The 21,249-nt window shown below is 42.3% G+C and overlaps 1 protein-coding gene across 3 annotated transcripts in view; it reads right to left on the reverse strand.

Annotated features, from left to right (window-relative positions):
* cc2d1b (coiled-coil and C2 domain containing 1B) overlaps nucleotides 1-20,830 on the reverse strand; it is a 37,646-nt gene extending 16,816 nt beyond the window's left edge. For 2 of the 3 annotated variants that reach the window (XR_011926050.1, XM_072440676.1), the window contains exons 1-15: nucleotides 20,750-20,830; nucleotides 19,942-20,042; nucleotides 18,497-18,635; nucleotides 18,138-18,238; nucleotides 17,338-17,481; nucleotides 16,752-16,898; nucleotides 15,802-16,114; nucleotides 13,416-13,534; nucleotides 8,268-8,346; nucleotides 8,109-8,183; nucleotides 7,401-7,540; nucleotides 6,451-6,523; nucleotides 6,220-6,368; nucleotides 1,367-1,478; nucleotides 290-462 (exon numbers count right to left, since the gene is read on the reverse strand). Coding sequence is in view for 2 of the 3 variants with exons in the window: in XM_072440676.1 (XP_072296777.1) it covers nucleotides 290-462; nucleotides 1,367-1,478; nucleotides 6,220-6,368; nucleotides 6,451-6,523; nucleotides 7,401-7,540; nucleotides 8,109-8,183; nucleotides 8,268-8,346; nucleotides 13,416-13,534; nucleotides 15,802-16,114; nucleotides 16,752-16,898; nucleotides 17,338-17,481; nucleotides 18,138-18,238; nucleotides 18,497-18,635; nucleotides 19,942-20,004 (1,827 nt within the window). In the remaining variant the exon portion in view is untranslated. The remainder of the gene's footprint in view (nucleotides 1-289; nucleotides 463-1,366; nucleotides 1,479-6,219; nucleotides 6,369-6,450; nucleotides 6,524-7,400; nucleotides 7,541-8,108; nucleotides 8,184-8,267; nucleotides 8,347-13,415; nucleotides 13,535-15,801; nucleotides 16,115-16,751; nucleotides 16,899-17,337; nucleotides 17,482-18,137; nucleotides 18,239-18,496; nucleotides 18,636-19,941; nucleotides 20,043-20,749) is intronic. The other variant, XM_072440677.1, reaches the window with a different exon arrangement.
* Nucleotides 20,831-21,249: the final 419 nt, after the last annotated feature.

Below are 21,249 nucleotides of genomic sequence, written 5' to 3' on the forward strand. Positions count from 1 at the left end.
GGACGTCCCTCCTGCTTCTTAATGGACGTCCCTCCTGCTTCTTAATGGACGTCCCTCCTGCTTCTTAATGGACGTCCCTCCTGCTTCTTAATGGACGTCCCTCCTGCTTCTCAATGGTCGTCCCTCCTGCTTCTCAATGGTCGTCCCTCCTGCTTCTCAATGGTCGTCCCTCCTGCTTCTCAATGGACGTCCCTCCTGCTTCTCAATGGACGTCCCTCCTGCTTCTTAATGGTCGTCCCTCCTGCTTCTTAATGGTCGTCCCTCCTGCTTCTTAATGGTCGTCCCTCACCTGGCTCACGTCCACAGCGTTCCCCCCTCGCGCTGCTTCGATCATGGGGTCCAGTCCTTTGGCTTTCCGCAGCAGCGTCTTGGCCGTGTCCAGGTCGTTCTTGTGTTTGGCCTGGAGCGCCGCCTTCAGGAACTGCCTCTTCCTGTTCTCCAGAAACTCCACCTGGTCAGCGGCTGGAACAGGACAAAGTGAACAGTGAGTAAGAGAGTGAAGAGTAAACGAGAGGCTCAATTATGAGAAAATGCCTCCAAGCCGTTTGGGAATTACCACCGAGATCATAACGACCGTAACTATAATGTAACTACAACTCCCGGAGAAATATCGAGCTAATACGGTCGCACTGAAACTGTGATGAATAAACTTGAAAAAACGTAATCATGGAGTTCAGTACTTCTTTGATTAAGATTATACTTTTTAGATATAGACGTGCAAGTTAATTTCTACACTAAAAACACAAAAACAACAAGAGTTTTTTAACCAGATCTTTGCTTTAAATCTCATTTAAAGACCCACTTTTAATCTCTGGCTTTGAGGCCTCTGTGTTTTTACTTAATTTAACTTATTTATAACTATTTTATGGTTTTGCTTTGATTTGATTGGTTTTATTGTTTTAGGAACACTTACTGTATTATAAATGTTGTGGTTTATTGTTTAACGTCCGTGCAGCACTTTGAAAACCATTTTGCTTATAAAATGTGATATATAAACAAATAAATGTGGATTTAAATTATGAAAATCAACACGGATTGGACCGACGTTATACTGGACATTCGCTAAATTAAAAAAATATTACATTCAGACTTGATTTTAAAATTCTTTTTACAGAAATTTGAACCTTTGTTTTGTTTGTTAACTTGAGTTTTTGATATACCTTTACATCTGAAAATGTTTAAAAAGAAAGTTGTTTGTTTTTAATCACTGAAGGGAAAAACGGATGAAACAAAAATATATTTTTGAAACGTGCACGAATGAAACAACCCCAGGTACTTTGCTTCGATAAATATACAACATTATAACTCTATAAAAGGTTATAATACAGTAATAATACAGTAAAAACACGGGTTCTTTGTGACTCACGTGTTGGAGAAAGGCCGTCCTTCTGAGACCGTCGCTCTGGAGATGGACTTTTCTTCTTCTGTGCCGCTGTGGGCAGGTCCAGTGCTGGCTTCTGGACTTTCTCAGGCTTTGGCTACAAACACAAAAGAACAGACACAGCAGTGGATTTTTGTTCCTCGTTTTAAACTCTTAACTCATAGAATAAGATGAGATGAGATGAGATAAGCCTTTATTTGTCCCACAATGGGGAAATTCCAGTGTTGCACCACAGAGTAGGTACAGAAGTAAACAACAAAGAACAGATAACGTATAAAAAAAGAAAATAAAAAAAAAACTTAAAAAAGGCTCTTAAAAAAATAATAATTTAAAATTAAAAATTAAAAACTCTTATATTCTTAATAAAGTTAAAAATAATATTAACAATAGTAACACTCTTATTTACAGCAGTTAAATTGACGGAGAATATTGCACCATTATGTCAGAGTATTGCGCATGAATATGCCAGTATTGTGCATGATTAAGTCAGTATTGCGCATGATTAAGTCAGTATTGCACATTAAGTCAGTATTGCTAAGTCAGTATTGCACATGATTAAGTCAGTATTGCACATGATTATGACAGTATTGCACATGATTATGACAGTATTGCATATGAGTATGACAGTATTGCACATGAGTATGACAGTATTGCACATGATTAAGACAGTATTGCACATGATTAAGACAGTATTGCACATGATTATGACAGTATTGCACATGATTATGACAGTATTGCACATGGGTATGACAGTATTGCACATGGGTATGACAGTATTGCACATGGGTATGACAGTATTACACATGATGACAGTATTGCACATGGGTATAACAGTGTTTGTTGTAGAGTGACATCAGCAGAAGGAAAGACCTGTGAAACGTCTCCTTCACACAGCAAGGGTGGATCAGTCACTGGAGCTGCTCTCCAGAGTGGACAGAGTGTCCTGCAGGGGACAGAGTGTCCTGCAGGGGGCGACACTCATGGTCCAGCAGAGATGTGAGTTTAGCCAGGACCCTTCTGTCCCCCACCTCCTGCACCGAGTCCAGAGCACAGCCCAGGACGGAGCTTTGTCCAGCTTCTTCCTCTCCCTCTCTGTGATGCTGCTGCTCCAGCAGACCACACCTACAGGAGCTGATGCCACCACAGAGTCAGAGAAGGTCTTCAGGAGTGTCAGGAGTGGCCCTGTCACTCCAAAAGACCTGAGTCTCCTCAGGAAGTAGAGCCGACTCTGGCTCTTCCTGTACAGTCTGTGTTATGAGTCCAGTCCAGTTTGTGGTTCAGATGAACGTGGTAAACCATGAAGCTCCTCTGTGTTTTTATCCTTCACTATTCCAGCAGTCGGCAGGTCAGCCATTACTTCTATTGCGCAACGAATGGTGTTTTTAAGCAAATTTTTAACCACATTACTTAAAAATACAGGATCTGAATGAGAATGTTGACTATTATAAATGTCAAAAAATAATAAAACATTTTCCGATCTTTTCAAAAGTTCGGTACACGGGAAACACGACCAACATCATGCACAGCTGCCTCTGGCGGCATCACCCAGAGCTGTGTGAGAAAGCCCCTCAAAGCCGACACAGCCCGGTGTAAACTCCCCTTTCCAGGCAAAGCTGCCACCTTCTCCTGCAAGAGCAAAATCACACATGGGATCGCTGTTTACATGTGTAGAACTCAAATGAAGAGTCGTGTTTCATTGAGGGGAGTTTAATGATGGCTTTTCTTTCTTCTGGTTTTCCAGAGGGTATACTATGTAGGTGTGTGTGGTCTTATATCACACAGAGGGTATATTATGCGGGTGTGTGTGGTCTTATATCACACACACACACAGAGGGTATATTATGCGGGTGTGTGTGGTCTTATATCACACACACACACACAGAGGGTATATTATGCGGGTGTGTGTGGTCTTATATCACACACACACACAGAGGGTATATTATGCGGGTGTGTGGGGTCTTATATCACACACACACAGAGGGTATATTATGCGGGTGTGTGGGGTCTTATATCACACACACACAGAGGGTATATTATGCGGGTGTGTGTGGTCTTATATCACACACACACACAGAGGGTATATTATGCGGGTGTGTGGTCTTATATCACACACACACAGAGGGTATATTATGCGGGTGTGTGGGGTCTTATATCACACACACACAGAGGGTATATTATGCGGGTGTGTGTGGTCTTATATCACACACACAGAGGGTATATTATGCGGGTGTGTGTGGTCTTATATCACACACACAGAGGGTATATTATTCGGGTGTGTGTGGTCTTATATCACACAGAGGGTATATTATGCGGGTGTGTGGTCTTATATCACACACACACAGAGGGTATATTATGCGGGTGTGTGTGGTCTTATATCACACACACACAGAGGGTATATTATGCGGGTGTGTTGGAGATGCAAACAAACTGCTAATTTAAACTATAAACTTAGATGGTGAACTCCGACGCACCAAACTCTTCGGTCTCTCGATGCTCTAGGCTCCGCCCCTTAAAGGGCCAACATGACAGTCTCTCATGGAGCCTTTTTAACAAATAGGATACAAGTTGTTTATTTATTATTGTGTATATATACAATGTGTCGATATACATCGATAATCGCAGTATCACGATATTATCGTATCGTGAGCCGTGTATTGTGTATCGTATCGTATCATGAGGTTCCCAGTGATCCCCAGCCCTAGTTGTGATTATTCGATTAAAAGGTGGAATGGACGATTTTTTTCAGCAATTTTTTTTATCATATTTCCTCGTGGCGTGGATAAATCATTTGTCCTGCCACGTATCAATCATAAAACGCACCTGTCGCTCACATGCAGGTGCGTCAGGCTCGTCCCCACGTTTCCGCGTGCCTAAGCGCATGGATCTATCATAATATAGTTCCCTCAGTGTACGGGGCAAAATGAAGACGGAGAAGGACAGTTCGTGCTGACGCAGAAGTGAACAGAAATCTACGGGAGACGAGAGATGCGATGCGATCCGTCGCGCTAATAAACAAACGAACGTGTGTGTTGTATCGGTCCACACGGGGGAGTGGCATGCGCACTTCCACCTGCGTTCTCAAATCGCCGAAAAATCGTCCATTGCGCTGTAATGGCTGTAGCCCTATTTTTTTTAGAACTGAAATTGTCTTCACAATCCGTTTATCAACTGCAGTATATCAGTAGTAACCATAGTTTTTTATCTTAACCCTTCGGGGTCCGGAGCTTTTTGGGCCGTTTTTGGGTACCTTCAATTTTGCCCTGATATACTACATTAAGAAATGGTTACCAGACCAATGTTGGGTATCTTTTTCTTCAGCACAACCTCACCTATATGATGAGTTAGTTAGTTTTTCACTTTGACATACTATTTCAACACACTGGACCTAAACACACACAGAAAACACAAAGTCCGTCTAGAAAAATTATGTTTTTTTCATTGTGAAACCCTCAAACATGCTCAACCAAGCGTTTAAAAAGGTTCAAACTGAACCACAAGGTGCGAATATGAACATATAAAAGTATTTTTGTGATATATACAAGCAATAAACCACTATTTACAATAAAAAGTAGGTAAATCCTCAGGCGTTTTTCTATTTGTGCAACTTCTCAAAACAGTTTCAGTCCACATCACAGACCTTGTACTTCCATGTGAGTGATGTTCAGAAGGAACTCTAAACCAGGTCTAAACCAGGTCTAAACCAGGTCCAACCCAGGTCTAAACCAGGTCTAAATCAGGACTAAACCAGGTCTAACCCAGGACTAAACCAGGTCTAAACCAGGTCTAAACCAGGTCTAAACCAGGTCTAAACCAGGACTAAACCAGGACTAAACCAGGTCTAAACCAGGACTAAACCAGGACTAAACCAGGACTAAACCAGGTCTAAACCAGGACTAAACCAGGACTAAACCAGGACTAAACCAGGACTAAACCAGGACTAAACCAGGACTAAACCAGGTCTAAACCAGGACTAAACCAGGACCAAAGCAGGTCTAAACCAGGTCTAAACTTGATCAACATGAAGTGTGCCCCTCATTTTGCTTCACAACTATATTACTGACAATGAAATACTAAAACTCTCCAAAACTACTCAAAAACAGTATAATTCCTCTCGTTCGTTCTTCCTCTTTGACTAATTGTCATGTGACTAATGTTTACGTTCCTCGTGTGCGTCCTGAACATCCGGGTTAGCACAAGGCTAACGTTTTTTTCCGTTTCGTTTTATCACAAAAGACGACAAAGTTATTATAAGAAATGTAACGCGCGCAGAAAAGAGCGCATATTTTTCCGCAAATTTTTAATGGAATTGAAACGTTCATAACTTTGGTTTTATCTGGTGGATTCGAAAAAAACAAAAACTCAGATGTTGCTACGGGTCCCCACTTCCGTATGACGTCAACGGCAGCCGTCTACGTTGTTTGGTTTTCATGCTACAGGGTCCTAAAGCCGACCATGTTTTCACACGCGCCGGCGCGGGCGTCGACCCCGAAGGGTTAATTTGTTTTAAGTTAATCTACTTGAAAAACCTAAGCTAAACTGTGGTCAGCAGGAGTCTCGTTATTATCACGAGTTCTGGGTGGACCATTTATGATACTCGGTTTCAGAACTACGTATGTGGGCCTCAAAACACCTGTGATGGACACAATGGATGGATACACCTCTGGAACATACTTCTGCAGGCAAAAAGGGGGGGAAATGGACGAGACACACTGAACCGCAACTAAATCTTGGACCAAACGGACTGAAAATACGTGTTCAGGACTTTGTAAATGGTCTGAATCTCTGCGCCTCGTTTCGTTCCATGTTCTTTTTCCAGTGTAAAAAGCTAAAATCCTCACCTCTGCCTCCAGCTCCTCGTCCTCCTCTCCTTCTTCCTCTTCCTCCGTTCCCGTGACGTCCACAGAAGACAGTTTGTGAGCCGCCTCCAGAGCCGCCGCGATCCCCTGACCCGCTTCAGGAGCCTTCTGCCCCGGGATCGGAGGGAAGCCTGAGAAACACACGATACGTTCAGGATCCCGCTCGTCGTTTAATCTGTGCTGGCGATAAAGGGAAATGTCAAACCAACTCACCCGGGGGAACTGGGAGCTCGTCGAAATGAACTGGTTTCCCCGCCTTGTGAGCACGGATGGCATTCTGGTATTGCTGTGGGAAAAGACAAGCACAAGAGGAGGAGTCAGAGGAGGTGGGGCGACTTTGGGGTTAACAGGCTGTGGACTCATAACCCGCTCCAGACCAGGTCAAGTTCCAGAATAAGATGATAAGATGAACGAGGATGAGCAGAACAGAGCCTCGTTGTATTGTACGTGCTTTTGTGGCATCGTTTATCCACACGTCTGGGTTTGGTCTGTCCAGAAAGAGAAACGAAACCAGTTCAGCCAGCTTCATAGTGCAGGTCTCAGGACTAAACTGAACCAGGACTGAACCAGGTCCGAACCAGGTATAAACCAGGTATAAACTGGGTCTAAACCGGGTCTAAACCGAGTCTGAACCAGATTCAAACCAGGTCTGAACCAGGTCTGAACCAGGTCTGAACCAGATTTAAAGTCGAATTATGACTTTGTTTGGTGTTATAGAACCTGTGGTAAATATTTATCGTAGTCTTATTCTGTTAAATTGCAGTCTGTGAAAAAACATTTAAAAGCAGAACTTAAAAATTGCAAGTAGTAGAGCTGAATCCCTCTGTGATGTCATCAATGTGTGACGTCTCGTTAAAAACAGAGACACACTTTTCTGAACCATCATTCAACTAAATAAAGAAGCTATTGTATGTCAAATCATAACTGTTGTGTCATTTATATGGATTTGGGACTCGTTTATGGTGCGGTTGCTAGGTAACAGCTGTTGAACTACCATTACCTGTGTCACATTTGCTGCTCACGTCCGACCAGAAAGTAACGTTAGAAACTTTACAAAAACTAGTCAAACTGGGGAAAACTAGGCAAAACGTTCAGTAAAATCTGAAATAAAATCATCACATTCTAGTGAAAAGCGTAGCGTGGCACGTGCGCTGCGACGTTACCTTGGCGATGCGGTCGTGCATTCGAGCTTTGCGTTCGTCCCCGTTGGCTTTGGCCTGAGCAGATGCCTCCAGATATTTGGCCTTTCTCTGTTCAAGGGCCTCCAGAGCGTTTTTGGGAGGAGCAGGCACTGACGGAGCGGCTGAGGACACCAAATAACAAGCAATCAATTCATCAAGAGGTGCAACTGCTGCGCGACGCCTGCTGGTTTCCACGGAGATACTGTAGCTTTGCCTGTAATGCTCAACGGGTGTTTTCAGATCTCAAACTTGCCTCTCCGCGGACGTAACCTGTATTTTGACTGTATTTTCATAATTTAAAACCGACAGACACTGTTAATAATGTTCTCCGTCAGTTGTAGCTTTAGTTCACGCATCATTTAAGTTAAAGAAGTTTATCAAGAAAGTTTATTTTTGATAAAAACTCGGACCTGCCGCAGTCACAAAACACATTGATCATCACGCCAATATGACGTTTCTCAGCTCTGATCCGTTTTCCTCTGGTTTTTCACTGTTAAATATTGAGTTTTCTCCAACGTTGGGCTTATATTTAACTTAACGTAAACATGTTTAAAGATAAAATCATACGTAGCGTGTTAGCAGTAGCATCTGGGATTTAATTTTGACGCAAATTGGGCACGAACACAAACTAGGGACTCGCAGTGCATTATCATGTCTACGGTTTGAACGCGCACGGTTGTAGAGTGTCACCTGGAGCAGCAGAGGGCGCTGGTGGAGCCGCTCGACGAGGTGGCTCTTTCGCAGGGGCAGCGTTTCCTCCGGCGACTACAGAAAATCGAAATAAACGTGTGGTAAATAAACGTATGCAGTGTATTTTATGGCTGTGTCGCATTCGGCTTGTGTCCTCACTCTGTCCAGGAGACGGAGGGAGGTCAGCGAGGTCCACTTCTTCTCCTCTGCCCAACGCCTCCAGCACCGCATCAAAGCCCTGCACAAAACAAGATTATTAAACCATTGTTACAATCAAATCTGAAATGTTCTGAACACATCACTGCTCCTCAATACGCTGTATGAAATCGAACTTTCTGAATGAGCAATTTGACACAAACGGCAAGATAAAAAAGCACTTTACTGTCTTAAGGAAAAGCGGTGCAGTAATGACATTTAACTTGCTTCTAAAATCATTACATTTATTTTAATTTAAATTTAAAAAAAATAAAAAAGGAAAATAGTTTTAAAAAATTCACTTTTCTATAAATTAAAATAAACACATAAAAATAAAATAATAAGTCAGGATAATATTTTTTTTTCTTCATATTGTTACTTAAAGGTGGTATGGACGATTTTTTTCAGCATTTTTTTTTATCGTATTTCCTCGTGGCGTGGATAAATCATTTGTCCTGCCACGTATCAATCATAAAACGCACCTATCGCTCACCTGCAGCCGCGTCAGGCTCGTCCCCACGTTTCCGCGTGCCTAAGCGCATGGATCTATCACAATATAGTTCCCTCAGTGTACGGGGCAAAATGAAGACGGAGAAAGACAGTTCGAGCTGACGCAGAAGTGGACAGAAATCTACGGGAGACGAGCGATGCGATGCGCTCCGTTGCACTAATAAACAAACGCACGTGTGTGTAGGAAGGTGGTTCACCCAGGGCGAGGCTCGTCCATTGCACAAACAGGATGTGCTGACCCCTGTGAATTCCCCAAATGTGGGAATCTCAACTGCATAATTTCTGGTCACCCCACCCACCCATGTTAACTTTCAGACTGCCAGGAGCACAGGCCGAGGTGGTGGTGTGGCAGTGATCTCACACTCAAGCCTACTCATGAGCCCTAAAACTAACAATGCATTTCACTCATTTGAAAGCCTTATGCTGTCGATCACATGTCCAAATATGAAAAACGAAAAAAGGAGTTTTGTTCATAGTTATCTACCGACCCCCTGGTCCCTACTCAGAGTTTTTAACAGAGTTTTCTGACTTTATATCAAACTTAGTGTTAGCCTGGGATAAAATAGTTATAGTTGGAGACTTTAATATCCACGTGAACATGAGTGATGACGCTCTCAGTAATGCCTTCAGCGCCTTGTTAGACAGCATTGGTTTCACTCAGAATGTAAATAAACCGACTCACACTCACAAGAACACTCTGGATCTTGTCCTAACGTATGGAACAGAGATTAGTGACCTCATTGTCCTCCCTCAAAACCCTATATTGTCAGATCATTTCCTAATTACCTTTCAGTTTATTCTTAAAGATCATCCAGTCCCACAAAATAAAGTTATAATGAAAAGGACAATATCTGAAAAATCTATCTCAAAATTCAAAGAAATAATAGAGCCAATATTCAGTGACATGTCATGTGATCCTGCTGAGAACAGCTTTAGTCCCAGTATAAGTGATCAATGTGTCGACTTGACCATGAATTCTCTGAAGTCTGCTCTTGACGTTGTCGCGCCGTTAAAACAGAAGGTCATTAGGCCAAAGCGCGCCTCCCCATGGTACAACCAAGAACTGCGTTCACATAAACAAAGAGTTAGAAAGTTAGAGGGATTATTTCGTCGCTCTCACACCGAAGAATCCCTAAAAGCATGGAAAAGTTGCCTGCTGTCCTATAAGCAGGCTCTGCGTAAGGCCCAAACCAGATATTATTCAAATCTAATAGAAGTCAACAAAAGTAACACTAAATTCCTTTTCAGCACTGTAGCTAGGCTAACAAACTGTCACAGTGCAGTAGAGCCCTCAATCCCAGCTACACTTAGCTCTGATGATTTCCTCCTATTTTTTAACAATAAAATAAAAACAATCAGAGATAAATTAGATGAAATTACCCCCGCTATTAGCCCTGAACTAGCCCAAGCTGTAAATCTAACGTCTCATATACATCCACCTGTAAACTTAGAAAGGTTCACAGCTGTTGATCAAGCAGAGATAACTTCAGCCATTATGTCCTCTAAAAGCTCAACTTGTGTCCTAGACCCCATTCCAAGCAGACTCCTCAAAGACATTCTCCCCCTAATTATAGACCCTATTCTTAATATAATAAATACTTCACTCCAAAGTGGCTATGTTCCACAGTCCTTCAAACATGCAGTCATTAAACCTCTTCTGAAAAAGCCTAATCTAGATCCCGACCTATTGGTAAACTACAGACCTATTTCAAATCTTCCCTTCGTCTCTAAAATCCTTGAAAAAGTTGTAGTAAAACAGCTTTGTCGCCACCTGCAGGACAATAACTTATTTGATGTTTTCCAGTCAGGGTTCAGAGCCCACCACAGCACTGAAACTGCACTAGTTAAAGTCACAAATGATTTGTTATTAGCCGCTGACGATGGACTGGTCTCAATCCTGGTTCTGTTGGACCTCAGCGCAGCGTTTGACACCATCGACCACAACATTCTACTGCAGAGGTTAGAATGTGATGTAGGTGTTGGAGGAACAGCCCTCAGCTGGTTTAAATCCTATCTATCTGATAGGTTCCAATTTGTTAATGTAAACCAGAGCTCCTCACCAAGCTCTAAAGTAATTTACGGTGTGCCACAGGGTTCGGTACTCGGTCCAATTCTGTTTACTCTTTATATGCTGCCATTAGGCAACATTATCAGAAAGCATGACATTAACTTCCACTGCTATGCAGACGACACTCAGCTGTATTTATCAATGAAACCTGATCAGAGCGATCAAGTAGACAGACTTAGTACTTGTGTGAAGGAGATAAAAACCTGGATGACACTAAACTACCTGCTTCTTAACCCTGAAAAAACCGAGGTCATTGTGCTTGGCCCTAAGCATCTACGAGACTCTCTATCTGAGCAGATAGTCACACTGGACAATGTCAGTGTAGCCTCCAGTTCTACTGTAAGAAACCTTGGAGTCTTATTTGACCAGGAGCTCTCATTTAAAGCTCATATAAATCAAGCTTGTAAAACAGCCTATTTCCATTTGCGCAACATCGCCAAAATCAGAAGAATCCTGCCTAAAAGTGATGCCGAAAAACTTATCCATGCATTTGTAACGACTAGATTAGACTACTGTAACTCCTGCTTGCAGCGTGTCCTAAAAGCTCCATAAAAAGCTTTCAACTGGTTCAAAATGCAGCAGCAAGATTACTAACAGGAACAAAAAGAAGAGAGCACATTACGCCGGTGCTGAAGTCTCTTCACTGGCTCCCCGTCGAGTTTAGAATCAAATTCAAAATTCTACTCTTGACCTACAAAGCCATAAATGACATGGCCCCATCCTACCTCAAAGATGCTATAGAACCATATCATCCAAACAGAGCTCTTCGCTCTCAGAATGCCGGCCTTCTGGTGGTGCCAAGAGTCTCTAAAAGTACAGTAGGAGGTAGAGCGTTTAGCTACCAAGCTCCTGTGTTATGGAATCAGCTCCCGACCCATGTTAAATATGCTGACACAGTCTCTTCATTTAAGTCCAGGCTTAAAACGTTCCTCTTCGAAATCGCCTATGGTCAGAGTAGTTAGGAACAGAAACATAAACCCACAGCTTTAGCTACGCTGCCCTAAGAGTAACTGTGCTGGGGGAAGTATGGCAGCTTGAGCACTATCCTCTTCTTCTTCTGACTACTTATGCTATCAAACAATATTTATTTTTTGATTCCACTTGCAAATTGTTCACCGCCTTCTTTTCTTTCTCTCACTCCTGAGGACCTGTGGACCCAGATGCCCCTCCCCTGGTGAAGTGGTCCCTGCCCTGTGTGGACGGTCCCTCATCTGCCTGAAGAGTGGGTCCAGCTCGCCCCCGACGGTCCCTCATCTGCCTGAAGAGTGGGTCCAGCTCGACTCAGACGGTCCCTCATCTGCCTGAAGAGTGGGTCCAGTTCGCCTCAGTCGGTCCCTCATCTGCCTGAAGAGTGGGTCCAGCTCCAGTCTCCCTCGTGTCCGTCTGTCCGTCTGTGAGAGTCGGATCTCTCCTTCACTGGAACTCCTCCAGGTTTCTACGCTTTTTTCCCAAAGAGGTTTTTTTTGTAGTTTTTCCTGGCCGAGAAGGAGAGTCTAAGGACAGAGGACCCTGGGACATCGTCCCTCGCCACCACAGACATTGTCTGACTCCATCGCCACCACAGACATTGTTGATTCATTTCTCCCTGTGGCCCTCAGAGGCAACTGTTGTTGTGATTTTGGGCCTTACAAAAATAAATTGATTTGATGATGATATCAGTCCGCACGGGGGAGTGCGCATGCGCACTTCCGCCTGCGTTCTCAAATCGCCGAAAAATCGTCCATACCGCCTTTAAATAATCACAAATATACCTAATAATCTGGACTACTTACTAGTTCATTATTATTATTGTAATTATTATTCTGCCGTCGTCCTTGAACTGTGCGTCGCAGGTTCTCTTATCTTAAATTGTGTTGCTGACAAAGCCCAAATGTGTGACCAGGATATAACCGGTTAAATGTGAGTCAAACATGTCACCTTGCTGGTCCTGAACAGCTGTATGACCTGCTCCAGGATATAACTGGTTAAATGTGAGTCAAACGTGTCACCTTGCTGGTCCTGAACAGCTGTATGGCCTGCTCCAGGATATAACTGGTTAAATGTGAGTCAAACGTGTCACCTTGCTGGTCCTGAACAGCTGTATGGCCTGCTCCAGGATATAGCTGGTTAAATGTGAGTCAAACGTGTCACCTTGCTGGTCCTGAACAGCTGTATGGCCTGCTCCAGGATATAGCTGGTTAAATGTGAGTCAAACGTGTCACCTTGCTGGTCCTGAACAGCTGTATGGCCTGCTCCAGGATATAACCAGTTAAATGTGAGTCAAACGTGTCACCTTGCTGGTCCTGAACAGCTGTATGGCCTGCTCCAGGATATAACTGGTTAAACGTGTCACCTTGCTGGTCCTGAACAGCTGTATGGCCTGCTCCAGGATATAACCAGTTAAATGTGAGTCAAACGTGTCACCTTGCTGGTTCTGAACAGCTGTATGGCCTGCTCCAGGATATAACTGGTTAAACGTGTCACCTTGCTGGTCCTGAACAGCTGTATGGCCTGCTCCAGGATATAACCAGTTAAATGTGAGTCAAACGTGTCACCTTGCTGGTCCTGAACAGCTGCATGGCCTGCTCTTTGTCTCCCCGTCTCTTGGCTCTCAAAGCCTCCATCTTGTACTCCTTCTGTCGCTCCAAAAGCGTCGCCCGAGCGGCTTCGTTCACTGTTCACCAAAAGAAACAGACAAATCAGAGCTCTTCACGTGCACAGAGGGAAAATGTTAGAAAAAGAAGGAAATGGAAGCAAATAAATAATTGTACTTTGCTAACAATTGAGATTTCTAATCGGGTTAAAGTTTTTATTAAATCAGAAGAAGAATTTGTCGATTTTGTGTATTTATAGTTAAACTACATCCAAGGACGGCGGATTCTTTCACATTATTTATCTTTTTATTTCCTTGAGGCCAGGTACAAGTACTTAGAGATCGGGTGAGGGGCTCAGTCACACAGGAGGAGCTCGGAGTAGAGCCGCTGCTCCTCCATGCTCGGGCATCTGTTCCGGATGCCTCCTGGGCGCCTCCCTGGGGAGGTGTTTTGGGCATGTCCCACCGGAAAGAGGCCAAAGAGAAGACCCGGGAGGGACTATGTCTCTCGGGATCCCCCGGAGGAGTTGGAGGAAGTGTCTGGGGAGTGGGAAGTCTGAGAGACTGCTGCCCCTGTGACCCGGCCCCAGATAAGCAGAAGAAGATGGATGGATTGGACAAGACTAGAGTGCCACCCAATGAGGTCTAATAGAGGCTAGAGAGATCGTCGCCATGGAAACCTAAAAGGAAACAAGGTTCAGTCTCAGCTCCATGTTGTGGTGGAAAGCTCTCCTGAAGAACTGATGAAACCTCACAGGGAGCTTCGCTTTTACAATCTTATATTAAAAAGTTTGATCATTTGGCTTTCTTTTGTACTGGTGCTTTATCTAATGTTCTATAAAACTAAAGTGCATCTTCTGAAAACACTTTTGTTATTTTATAGTAACGGTTTAATTCTGCATAAAGTACAGACCATTCCAGCGTTTTTACCCTCGACAGACACAGGAGTTCTGCACGTTTAGGAAAAATATGCCACTATATATCAATTTAAATGATCTATGACTTTTATTGCCTTATATTTACATGATTTTCTACCAGAAGTGTGCTCTTTCTACACTCACAGGGTGCAAGTGCCATGGCAACAGAAGACAAGATCTTCTTCTTTGGTTGTTGTTGTTGTTGTTGTTGTTGTTGTTTTATGGCGGTTGGCATCCGAGTGTTGCATTACCGCCAGACTTTATTCTTGAGACGTTATACGTTGTTGTTGTTGTTGTTTTATGGCGGTTGGCATCCAAGTGTTGCATTACCGCCAGACTTTATTCCTCAGACTTTGTCGTATCCAAGTGTTGCATTAACGCCAGACTTTAGACTTTATTCTTCAGTTCAAAGCCCACGAGTTCAAAGCGCACGAGTTCCTCCTCTTCCTCTTCTTCTTCCTCCTCTCCATCTACTTCTTCTTCTTTGGTGTTTTGTCTTTTCCCCTTCCAAAAGCCAAGATCTCTCTAGCCTATATTATAACTAACATGTGCTAACTCCTTTGTGACTCCACGGTGTATTAAACGTATTTATCTCCATGGAGACGAGCAAGCCACCACCAGGCCAAGCATTTTTTATATAAATGAATAAAAACGCCCGTCACCTGTAATTTAAATAAAGGTCTTTTGTGGAACATTACAACATAAGCTCATTGATACAATGGCAGAAAAGCACAGTGCACCTTTAAAACACCACAGAGAAGCTACACAGTGCACCTTTAAAACACAGAGAAGCTTCACAGTGCACCTTTAAAACACAGAGAAGCTTCACAGTGCACCTTTAAAACACCACAGAGAAGCTACACAGTGCACCTTTAAAACACCACAGAGAAGCTACACAGTGCACCTTTAAAACACAGAGAAGCTACACAGTGCACCTTTAAAACACCACAGAGAAGCTACACAGTGCACCTTTAAAACACAGAGAAGCTACACAGTGCACCTTTAAAACACAGAGAAGCTACACAGTGCACTTTAAAACGCAGAAAAGCTTCACAGTGCACCTTTAAAACGCAGAAAAGCTTCACTGTGCACCTTTAAAATGCAGAAAAGCTTCACTGTGCACCTTTAAAACGCAGAAAAGCTTCACAGTGCACCTTTAAAAACGTAGAAACGCTACACAGTGCACCTTTAAAACGCAGAAAAGCTACACAGTGCACCTTTAAAACGCAGAAAAGCTTCACTGTGCACCTTTAAAAACGCAGAAAAGCTTCACTGTGCACCTTTAAAACGCAGAAAAGCTACACAGTGCACCTTTAAAACGCAGAAAAGCTACACAGTGCACCTTTAAAACGCAGAAAAGCTACACAGTGCACCTTTAAGACGCAGAAAAAGTGCAAAATATGAAAATTTTAAGGCCGACTTGGAACCTACCGCACGTCGTGTTTTCCCGCGGCGGTTCAACACTCGTTTTCCGTTCCCCTGGAGACGGGAGTTCACTCAAAACGGGGGCGGATTCGGGGGACGGCGACGGCTCCTCCTCCTCCACTGTGATCTCTGGTACAGCCGGAGCGAGGGGCGCGGCCTGGGCGTCTTCCCCAGGAGCAGCGCGGGCTTCTGACGGGGGCGAGTCCAGGGAAGGCGTGGCCGGAGGAGGGCGCGCCGCTCCGGTCGCCACGGGAGGAGGAATGTCCGCCTCGTTCACAGATCTGCCCTTTTTCACCGCTGTCAGCATGGACTGGAGAGACTGGGGAATGAACATTCAGAACCACTCACTTTAGAGCTAAACAATTACACACTAAGAACACAGTCGTTATGGCAACACGACAGGTAGATTATGTCAGTGAGATGGGAAAAACAGGCAGAACTCAAATCCTATTATTAAAAGACAAATTAAGTGTTTTTTACAGTTCAGTTCATTGTTAATCAGTTTCTATTGTGGACTTATTGTTACTAAGGAACTGCACGATGACAACAAACATTCAGTATAGATTATAAATACATTTTAATCAAATATTGTAATAATGTCTGTGTGTTTAATTTGAAAAAAATATATATATGATGCATTCTTTTTTTTTACTATTGTTATTGTTGTTATTGGCCTTTAAACAAGCTCTTGTATCTTGTACCTAAAACAGCCTCCAGAACTTCACCTTTGGGAAAGGAAACAGAGTGTTTTCTGAGGCTCACGGGGAGAAGCGTGAATGAAGCTAAATACAACTCCAGGTCTGTTTTTGACCAGGTTTCGACGGTTAAAAACGCAAAAAAAGTACATTTGGTGTCATTTCACAGCAGTAAAGTAGCCTCAGTAGTGCCGAGTAGAAGTTGGGATGGAATGCAACGTGTATTGGTGGTATTGGTAGTTGTATTTGTAGTATTTGTACCTTGAGTCCTCGTTCGATCCTCCTCACTTTGGAGGCTTCCCCTGCCGCTTTGGCGTTCTTCAGTGCCGCTTGATACATGAAGAGCCGCTCCTCCAGAGTGTGCTGCACGGAGCCCGGGGTCGCCGAGGAGACGGGGGCCGACTGCTGCTGGAGGAGGACGAGGGGCGGAGACAGATGAGTCAAACAACAAGCTGCACTGATTATTGTACACTATATCAGGGCTACACTGATTTTTCTGACTAGTTTATGATTATTTATGCTATTTAGGCATAAACGAGACAAACACATTTAAACACATTTTTACACGTGCTAATATTGAACCGCGGCATACGTAGATCACCATTTTACAGTTTGTTGATCGTAAACTGGAATATTGATCAAAAATGGCTCGATAATAGATATAGATCCTTTGACTTCCTGAATTACACCTAAACTACTTGATGTTAAAACTCAACCTCAGATTTACAGAGCAAAAATGAAGCTACAGGTCAATTCTAACTTCTTTTTAAAGCAGTATGAAAACAAAAGTATCTCTTGACTGATTCACGTTAGTTGATATTTAATAATGATGCTCTGTATGTGTTACTTTTGGCTGTGCGAGTGTCGGATGAGACTCTGGAGTCACAGCTTCACTCGACTGGGCTGTCGTCGTGACGGATGCAGTCAATCCAGACTCTTCCTCCTCTTCTTCTTCTTCTCCTCCTTCACCCACCACTTCCTGAAGCTCTGCCTGAAAAGCAAAAGTGAATACACATTGATTATTCATTATTATACTGCAAAATGGATTCTCTGGGTTTGTTTTTTACAGTTGAAGATCTTCCATCGTCATAAAGTCTTTCTCAAATAAACATTATAATAGTTGTTCTCATGTAAAGGATGTGAAGTACATCATTAGGTTTCATGTGCAATATTAAATGTGAATATATAATGTACCTTATCGTTAACATAAAATACCAGAGCAGGGATGGACAGTATTGACAGTCTCGATATCAATATTCAGATGATATAAAGTCAGTTCAGCAGAAATGTGTAAAACATGTCTTTAAATGTCTTAGTTAAGGTTTAATTATCTGTCAAATGAATCACACATGTGCAGAAATATAACCTTACATTCTTATCTGAATGTTTTCATTCTAATCAGCAAAGAAATACATCAAAAGTAGATTGAAGTGTTCAGTGTTCCAGTGCAAACCTGTGCTGCAAATAAAAACTGAACACGACAGAAGTAAAAAGAACAAAACATGTTAAAAAAATAAATAAAAGAGCTCCACAATTAAATAGAAAACGGAGATCATTTACATTTTGTTCATCAGGAAACAGCAGCTGGAACAATCTTATCTTAAAGCCTATGATATATTTTGATATAAAGATGAAGACTTGACAAACCAACAGATCTTCATCGTCCTCCACGTTTTCGTCATCGTCGTCCTCCACGTCTCTTAAACACTCGTCGGCCATTCGAGCGATGTCCTCCATGGGCAAAGGAGCTGTGACCACAAAAGGACCACATTTAAATACATTTGAGTATCAATATATATATATATATATATATATCAACTGTATACATAACGGCATTTCAAATTATTCAAATCATTATGGAAATTTTTATATCAGTATTTTCAAGCGGGACACCTACATTGGATGACTACAAGTTTCTTCTTAATAAGTTTATTTTGAAGCAGCATTTAAGACTTTTACTGTTACTCCTGTATTGTAATAATATGTAACTTAATACTATAACTGGCCTTTCCCCTTGGGCTTGGCTCTCCCTCTCCCTACAGCTTCGCCTCCGGTGAGCGCAGCCAGCTCCGCCTCCAGATCCGGGTCGTCCAGGTTCTGGTCCATGCCCTTCATCATGTCCTCCGGGTCCATAAACAGCCCCATCTGAAACCAGGAAGTGCCAGTCAAAAACCCTCCCCCGGCAACAACCGCCGCGGAGATGAGATAACGAGCCCTTGTCATTACAGTTGGCACCTTTCCATTCAGCACGTTAAAACTAGTTTATTTGTTCCGCGCTCTGTGGCCGTTGCCCCGGGTAACGCTCAGTTTAAATGTAGTATCTTGGACTATTTCACAGGTTGTTTATAGAGACAGAAGTATAAGTGCTGCCCTGGTGGTGGAGTGGTTAAGGCGGCAGCACACATGCCAGGCTCCGTGTGCAGCTCGGTGTTGTTGAGTTTTAATCCCGGCTCTTACAGTTTGCTGCATGTCCTCCCTTCTCTCATCCCAATCTCACGCTCAGCTGTCCTGTCTAATAAAGCCTACGGCCAACAAACCTTTAAAGAAATGAAAAGAACGAGAAATAAAGGTAGCTTTAGCTCATTAGAATCAAAATGAAGTCAACTTTGCTCCGTTTTTTACTGTTTATTAACAAATCAAATATGTCATTTTTACAGACTTTGAGCTGGGATTTATTAGGAAAACAGTTTATATTCCAAGAGTGCATTTGATCAAACAAATCTCAAACCAACACATAAATATAGATTTTATTTTATGATCATTGTGGTATTGAGATCGGTGTTGAGGCTTCTCTTTTGTATCAAAGTTGAGATATTTTAGTATTAATAACACTATTGTCAGTGTTTCAGGTCCTGCTGGTGTCATGGACTTCTTTTGGTGGTTCGTTTCAGGTTCCAGTTCATGTCTGATATAGATCAATTTACTCCATTGTGAGTTCAGTTAATTCAATATGTGAATATCAACTTTACAGTCGGTCGACAAAACAGACAAACTCTCATGAGGTAAAGAATGTGCACACAAAGGAAAAATGATCTTGTGACTATTGTTTTCCAGCTTGGACAAAACTAGAGTTAAGACTGGCGAGTTGAACCTCTAGAAAAGCCTTAGTTTGAAAAAAATGAAAAGAAAGCACTGTACAAAAAAAACAACATTGTTCATTTACAAGTCATGTCTCGTTCTTGTGGCAATTGTGTCTTTTCCAATCCCTAAAATACAGCCGTTTCATTGTACTTTATAGCAGTATGTAATAATCTAATCTACTAATCTAATTATACCTAGTTACCTAGTTAAATTCTAGCTACTGGTTAAGCCGTGGCTTGTGTTTGAGTTAGTCCTGTTTGGCACTATCTTGCTTTAGCCCTTTTTGCTATTATAATTTGAGCCCTTTTTGAAGAATGATTGGTGTAACTGAAGGTGAAATGTCCTGTAAACACAAACACAGTGACATCACCTGCTTGGCAGCCGCAGCACCTTGACCTCGAGACGCCGGCTCTTTTCTCTTTTTACCAAACATGTCGTCGACTTCTTCTCACGTGGATCTCACACTAAACCCTTTGAACAAGAAGACGCCACACTCTTGAGTCATGTCAACAGAGCTGACTGCACAAGTCACGTGCTTGGTTGTCATGTGCTTCTGAACTTCAGTGTCACACATCCATCATCAAATACACAAACAAATACCAGAGTATACTTTAAGAATGTGATTGGTTTTAGCTTTTTGTCTACTCATAAATTTGGTTTTACATACAGTACACGTGTATTGTGCACATACAGTATACGTGTATTGTGCACATACAGCATACGTGTACTGTGCAGCACTTTGGAAACAGTTTTTGTTTAGGAAATGTAAATAAATAAAGTGTATTTCATTAAATGGGTAGCGTAAGTGTAGGAAAACACCAAGAATCTAGTTAGCAATTCGCATTGGTGGGCTATTTACTCCTCAAAATACCTACAATTTAGCACTTATACTGAACTCTTGCATTCTCTTATATATTTAGCAGTTTTTAATACAACATAATGTCAATTTAATTCACGTTCAAGCGGGTTTTCATCAGACTCTGGTAAGTTTTTGACAGGTCGCCACATCACTGGGCAGCGTCCTGTCAAGTGACGTTAGCACACCGGCTAGCAGCTAGTTAGCCAAACAAATCATCACAATTTAAAACTTTAACAGCAGAAACAAGTCACGTGGTTTCGGGGAGTTATATAATAATAATAATAGGGAGACAAAACGCGACAGAAGTAGTGAAGTTTACCTGATATTCCGCCGCTTCATGAGTTTATTCTGGACTGTTTCTTTACTGAGGGTTTTTTCTACATGTTAATGCGGTTGTTGGAGTACGCATGCGCAGAAGCGGGGAGCGCCCGAAGACAAGTGTGTTGCGCCCGGAGTTTTGTCTGTCAGGCAAAGAAATAAATAATATAAAATAAGAAATGGATAAATAAATAAAGTCAAGGCTATTTTTTGTACGAAAATAATTAAATAATACAGTGTGGTGATAAACTGCTAAAAAATATTACACATGCTGACTTTTCTGAAATACAACACGCACAATGTACTTCCCAAAAAATCATCAAGCATTTGAAACTTAAAAAAAATATAATAATAATAATAATAACGGAATTATTGAGAACTATGTGGGTTGCGCAAACAAATATTACCTCTGATGGCAAACCTTGCATTTGTTTATTTCTTCAAAGTGCATGTAGATTATGAAATATGAAAAGCCCTTGACACAACTTGATAAGGAATTCA

The sequence above is a fragment of the Eucyclogobius newberryi genome, unplaced genomic scaffold, assembly GCF_026437365.1.
Source record: "Eucyclogobius newberryi isolate DKJ021-1_F unplaced genomic scaffold, fEucNew1.0.hap1 SCAF_12, whole genome shotgun sequence".
NCBI classification, from domain to species: Eukaryota; Metazoa; Chordata; class Actinopteri; order Gobiiformes; family Gobiidae; genus Eucyclogobius; species Eucyclogobius newberryi.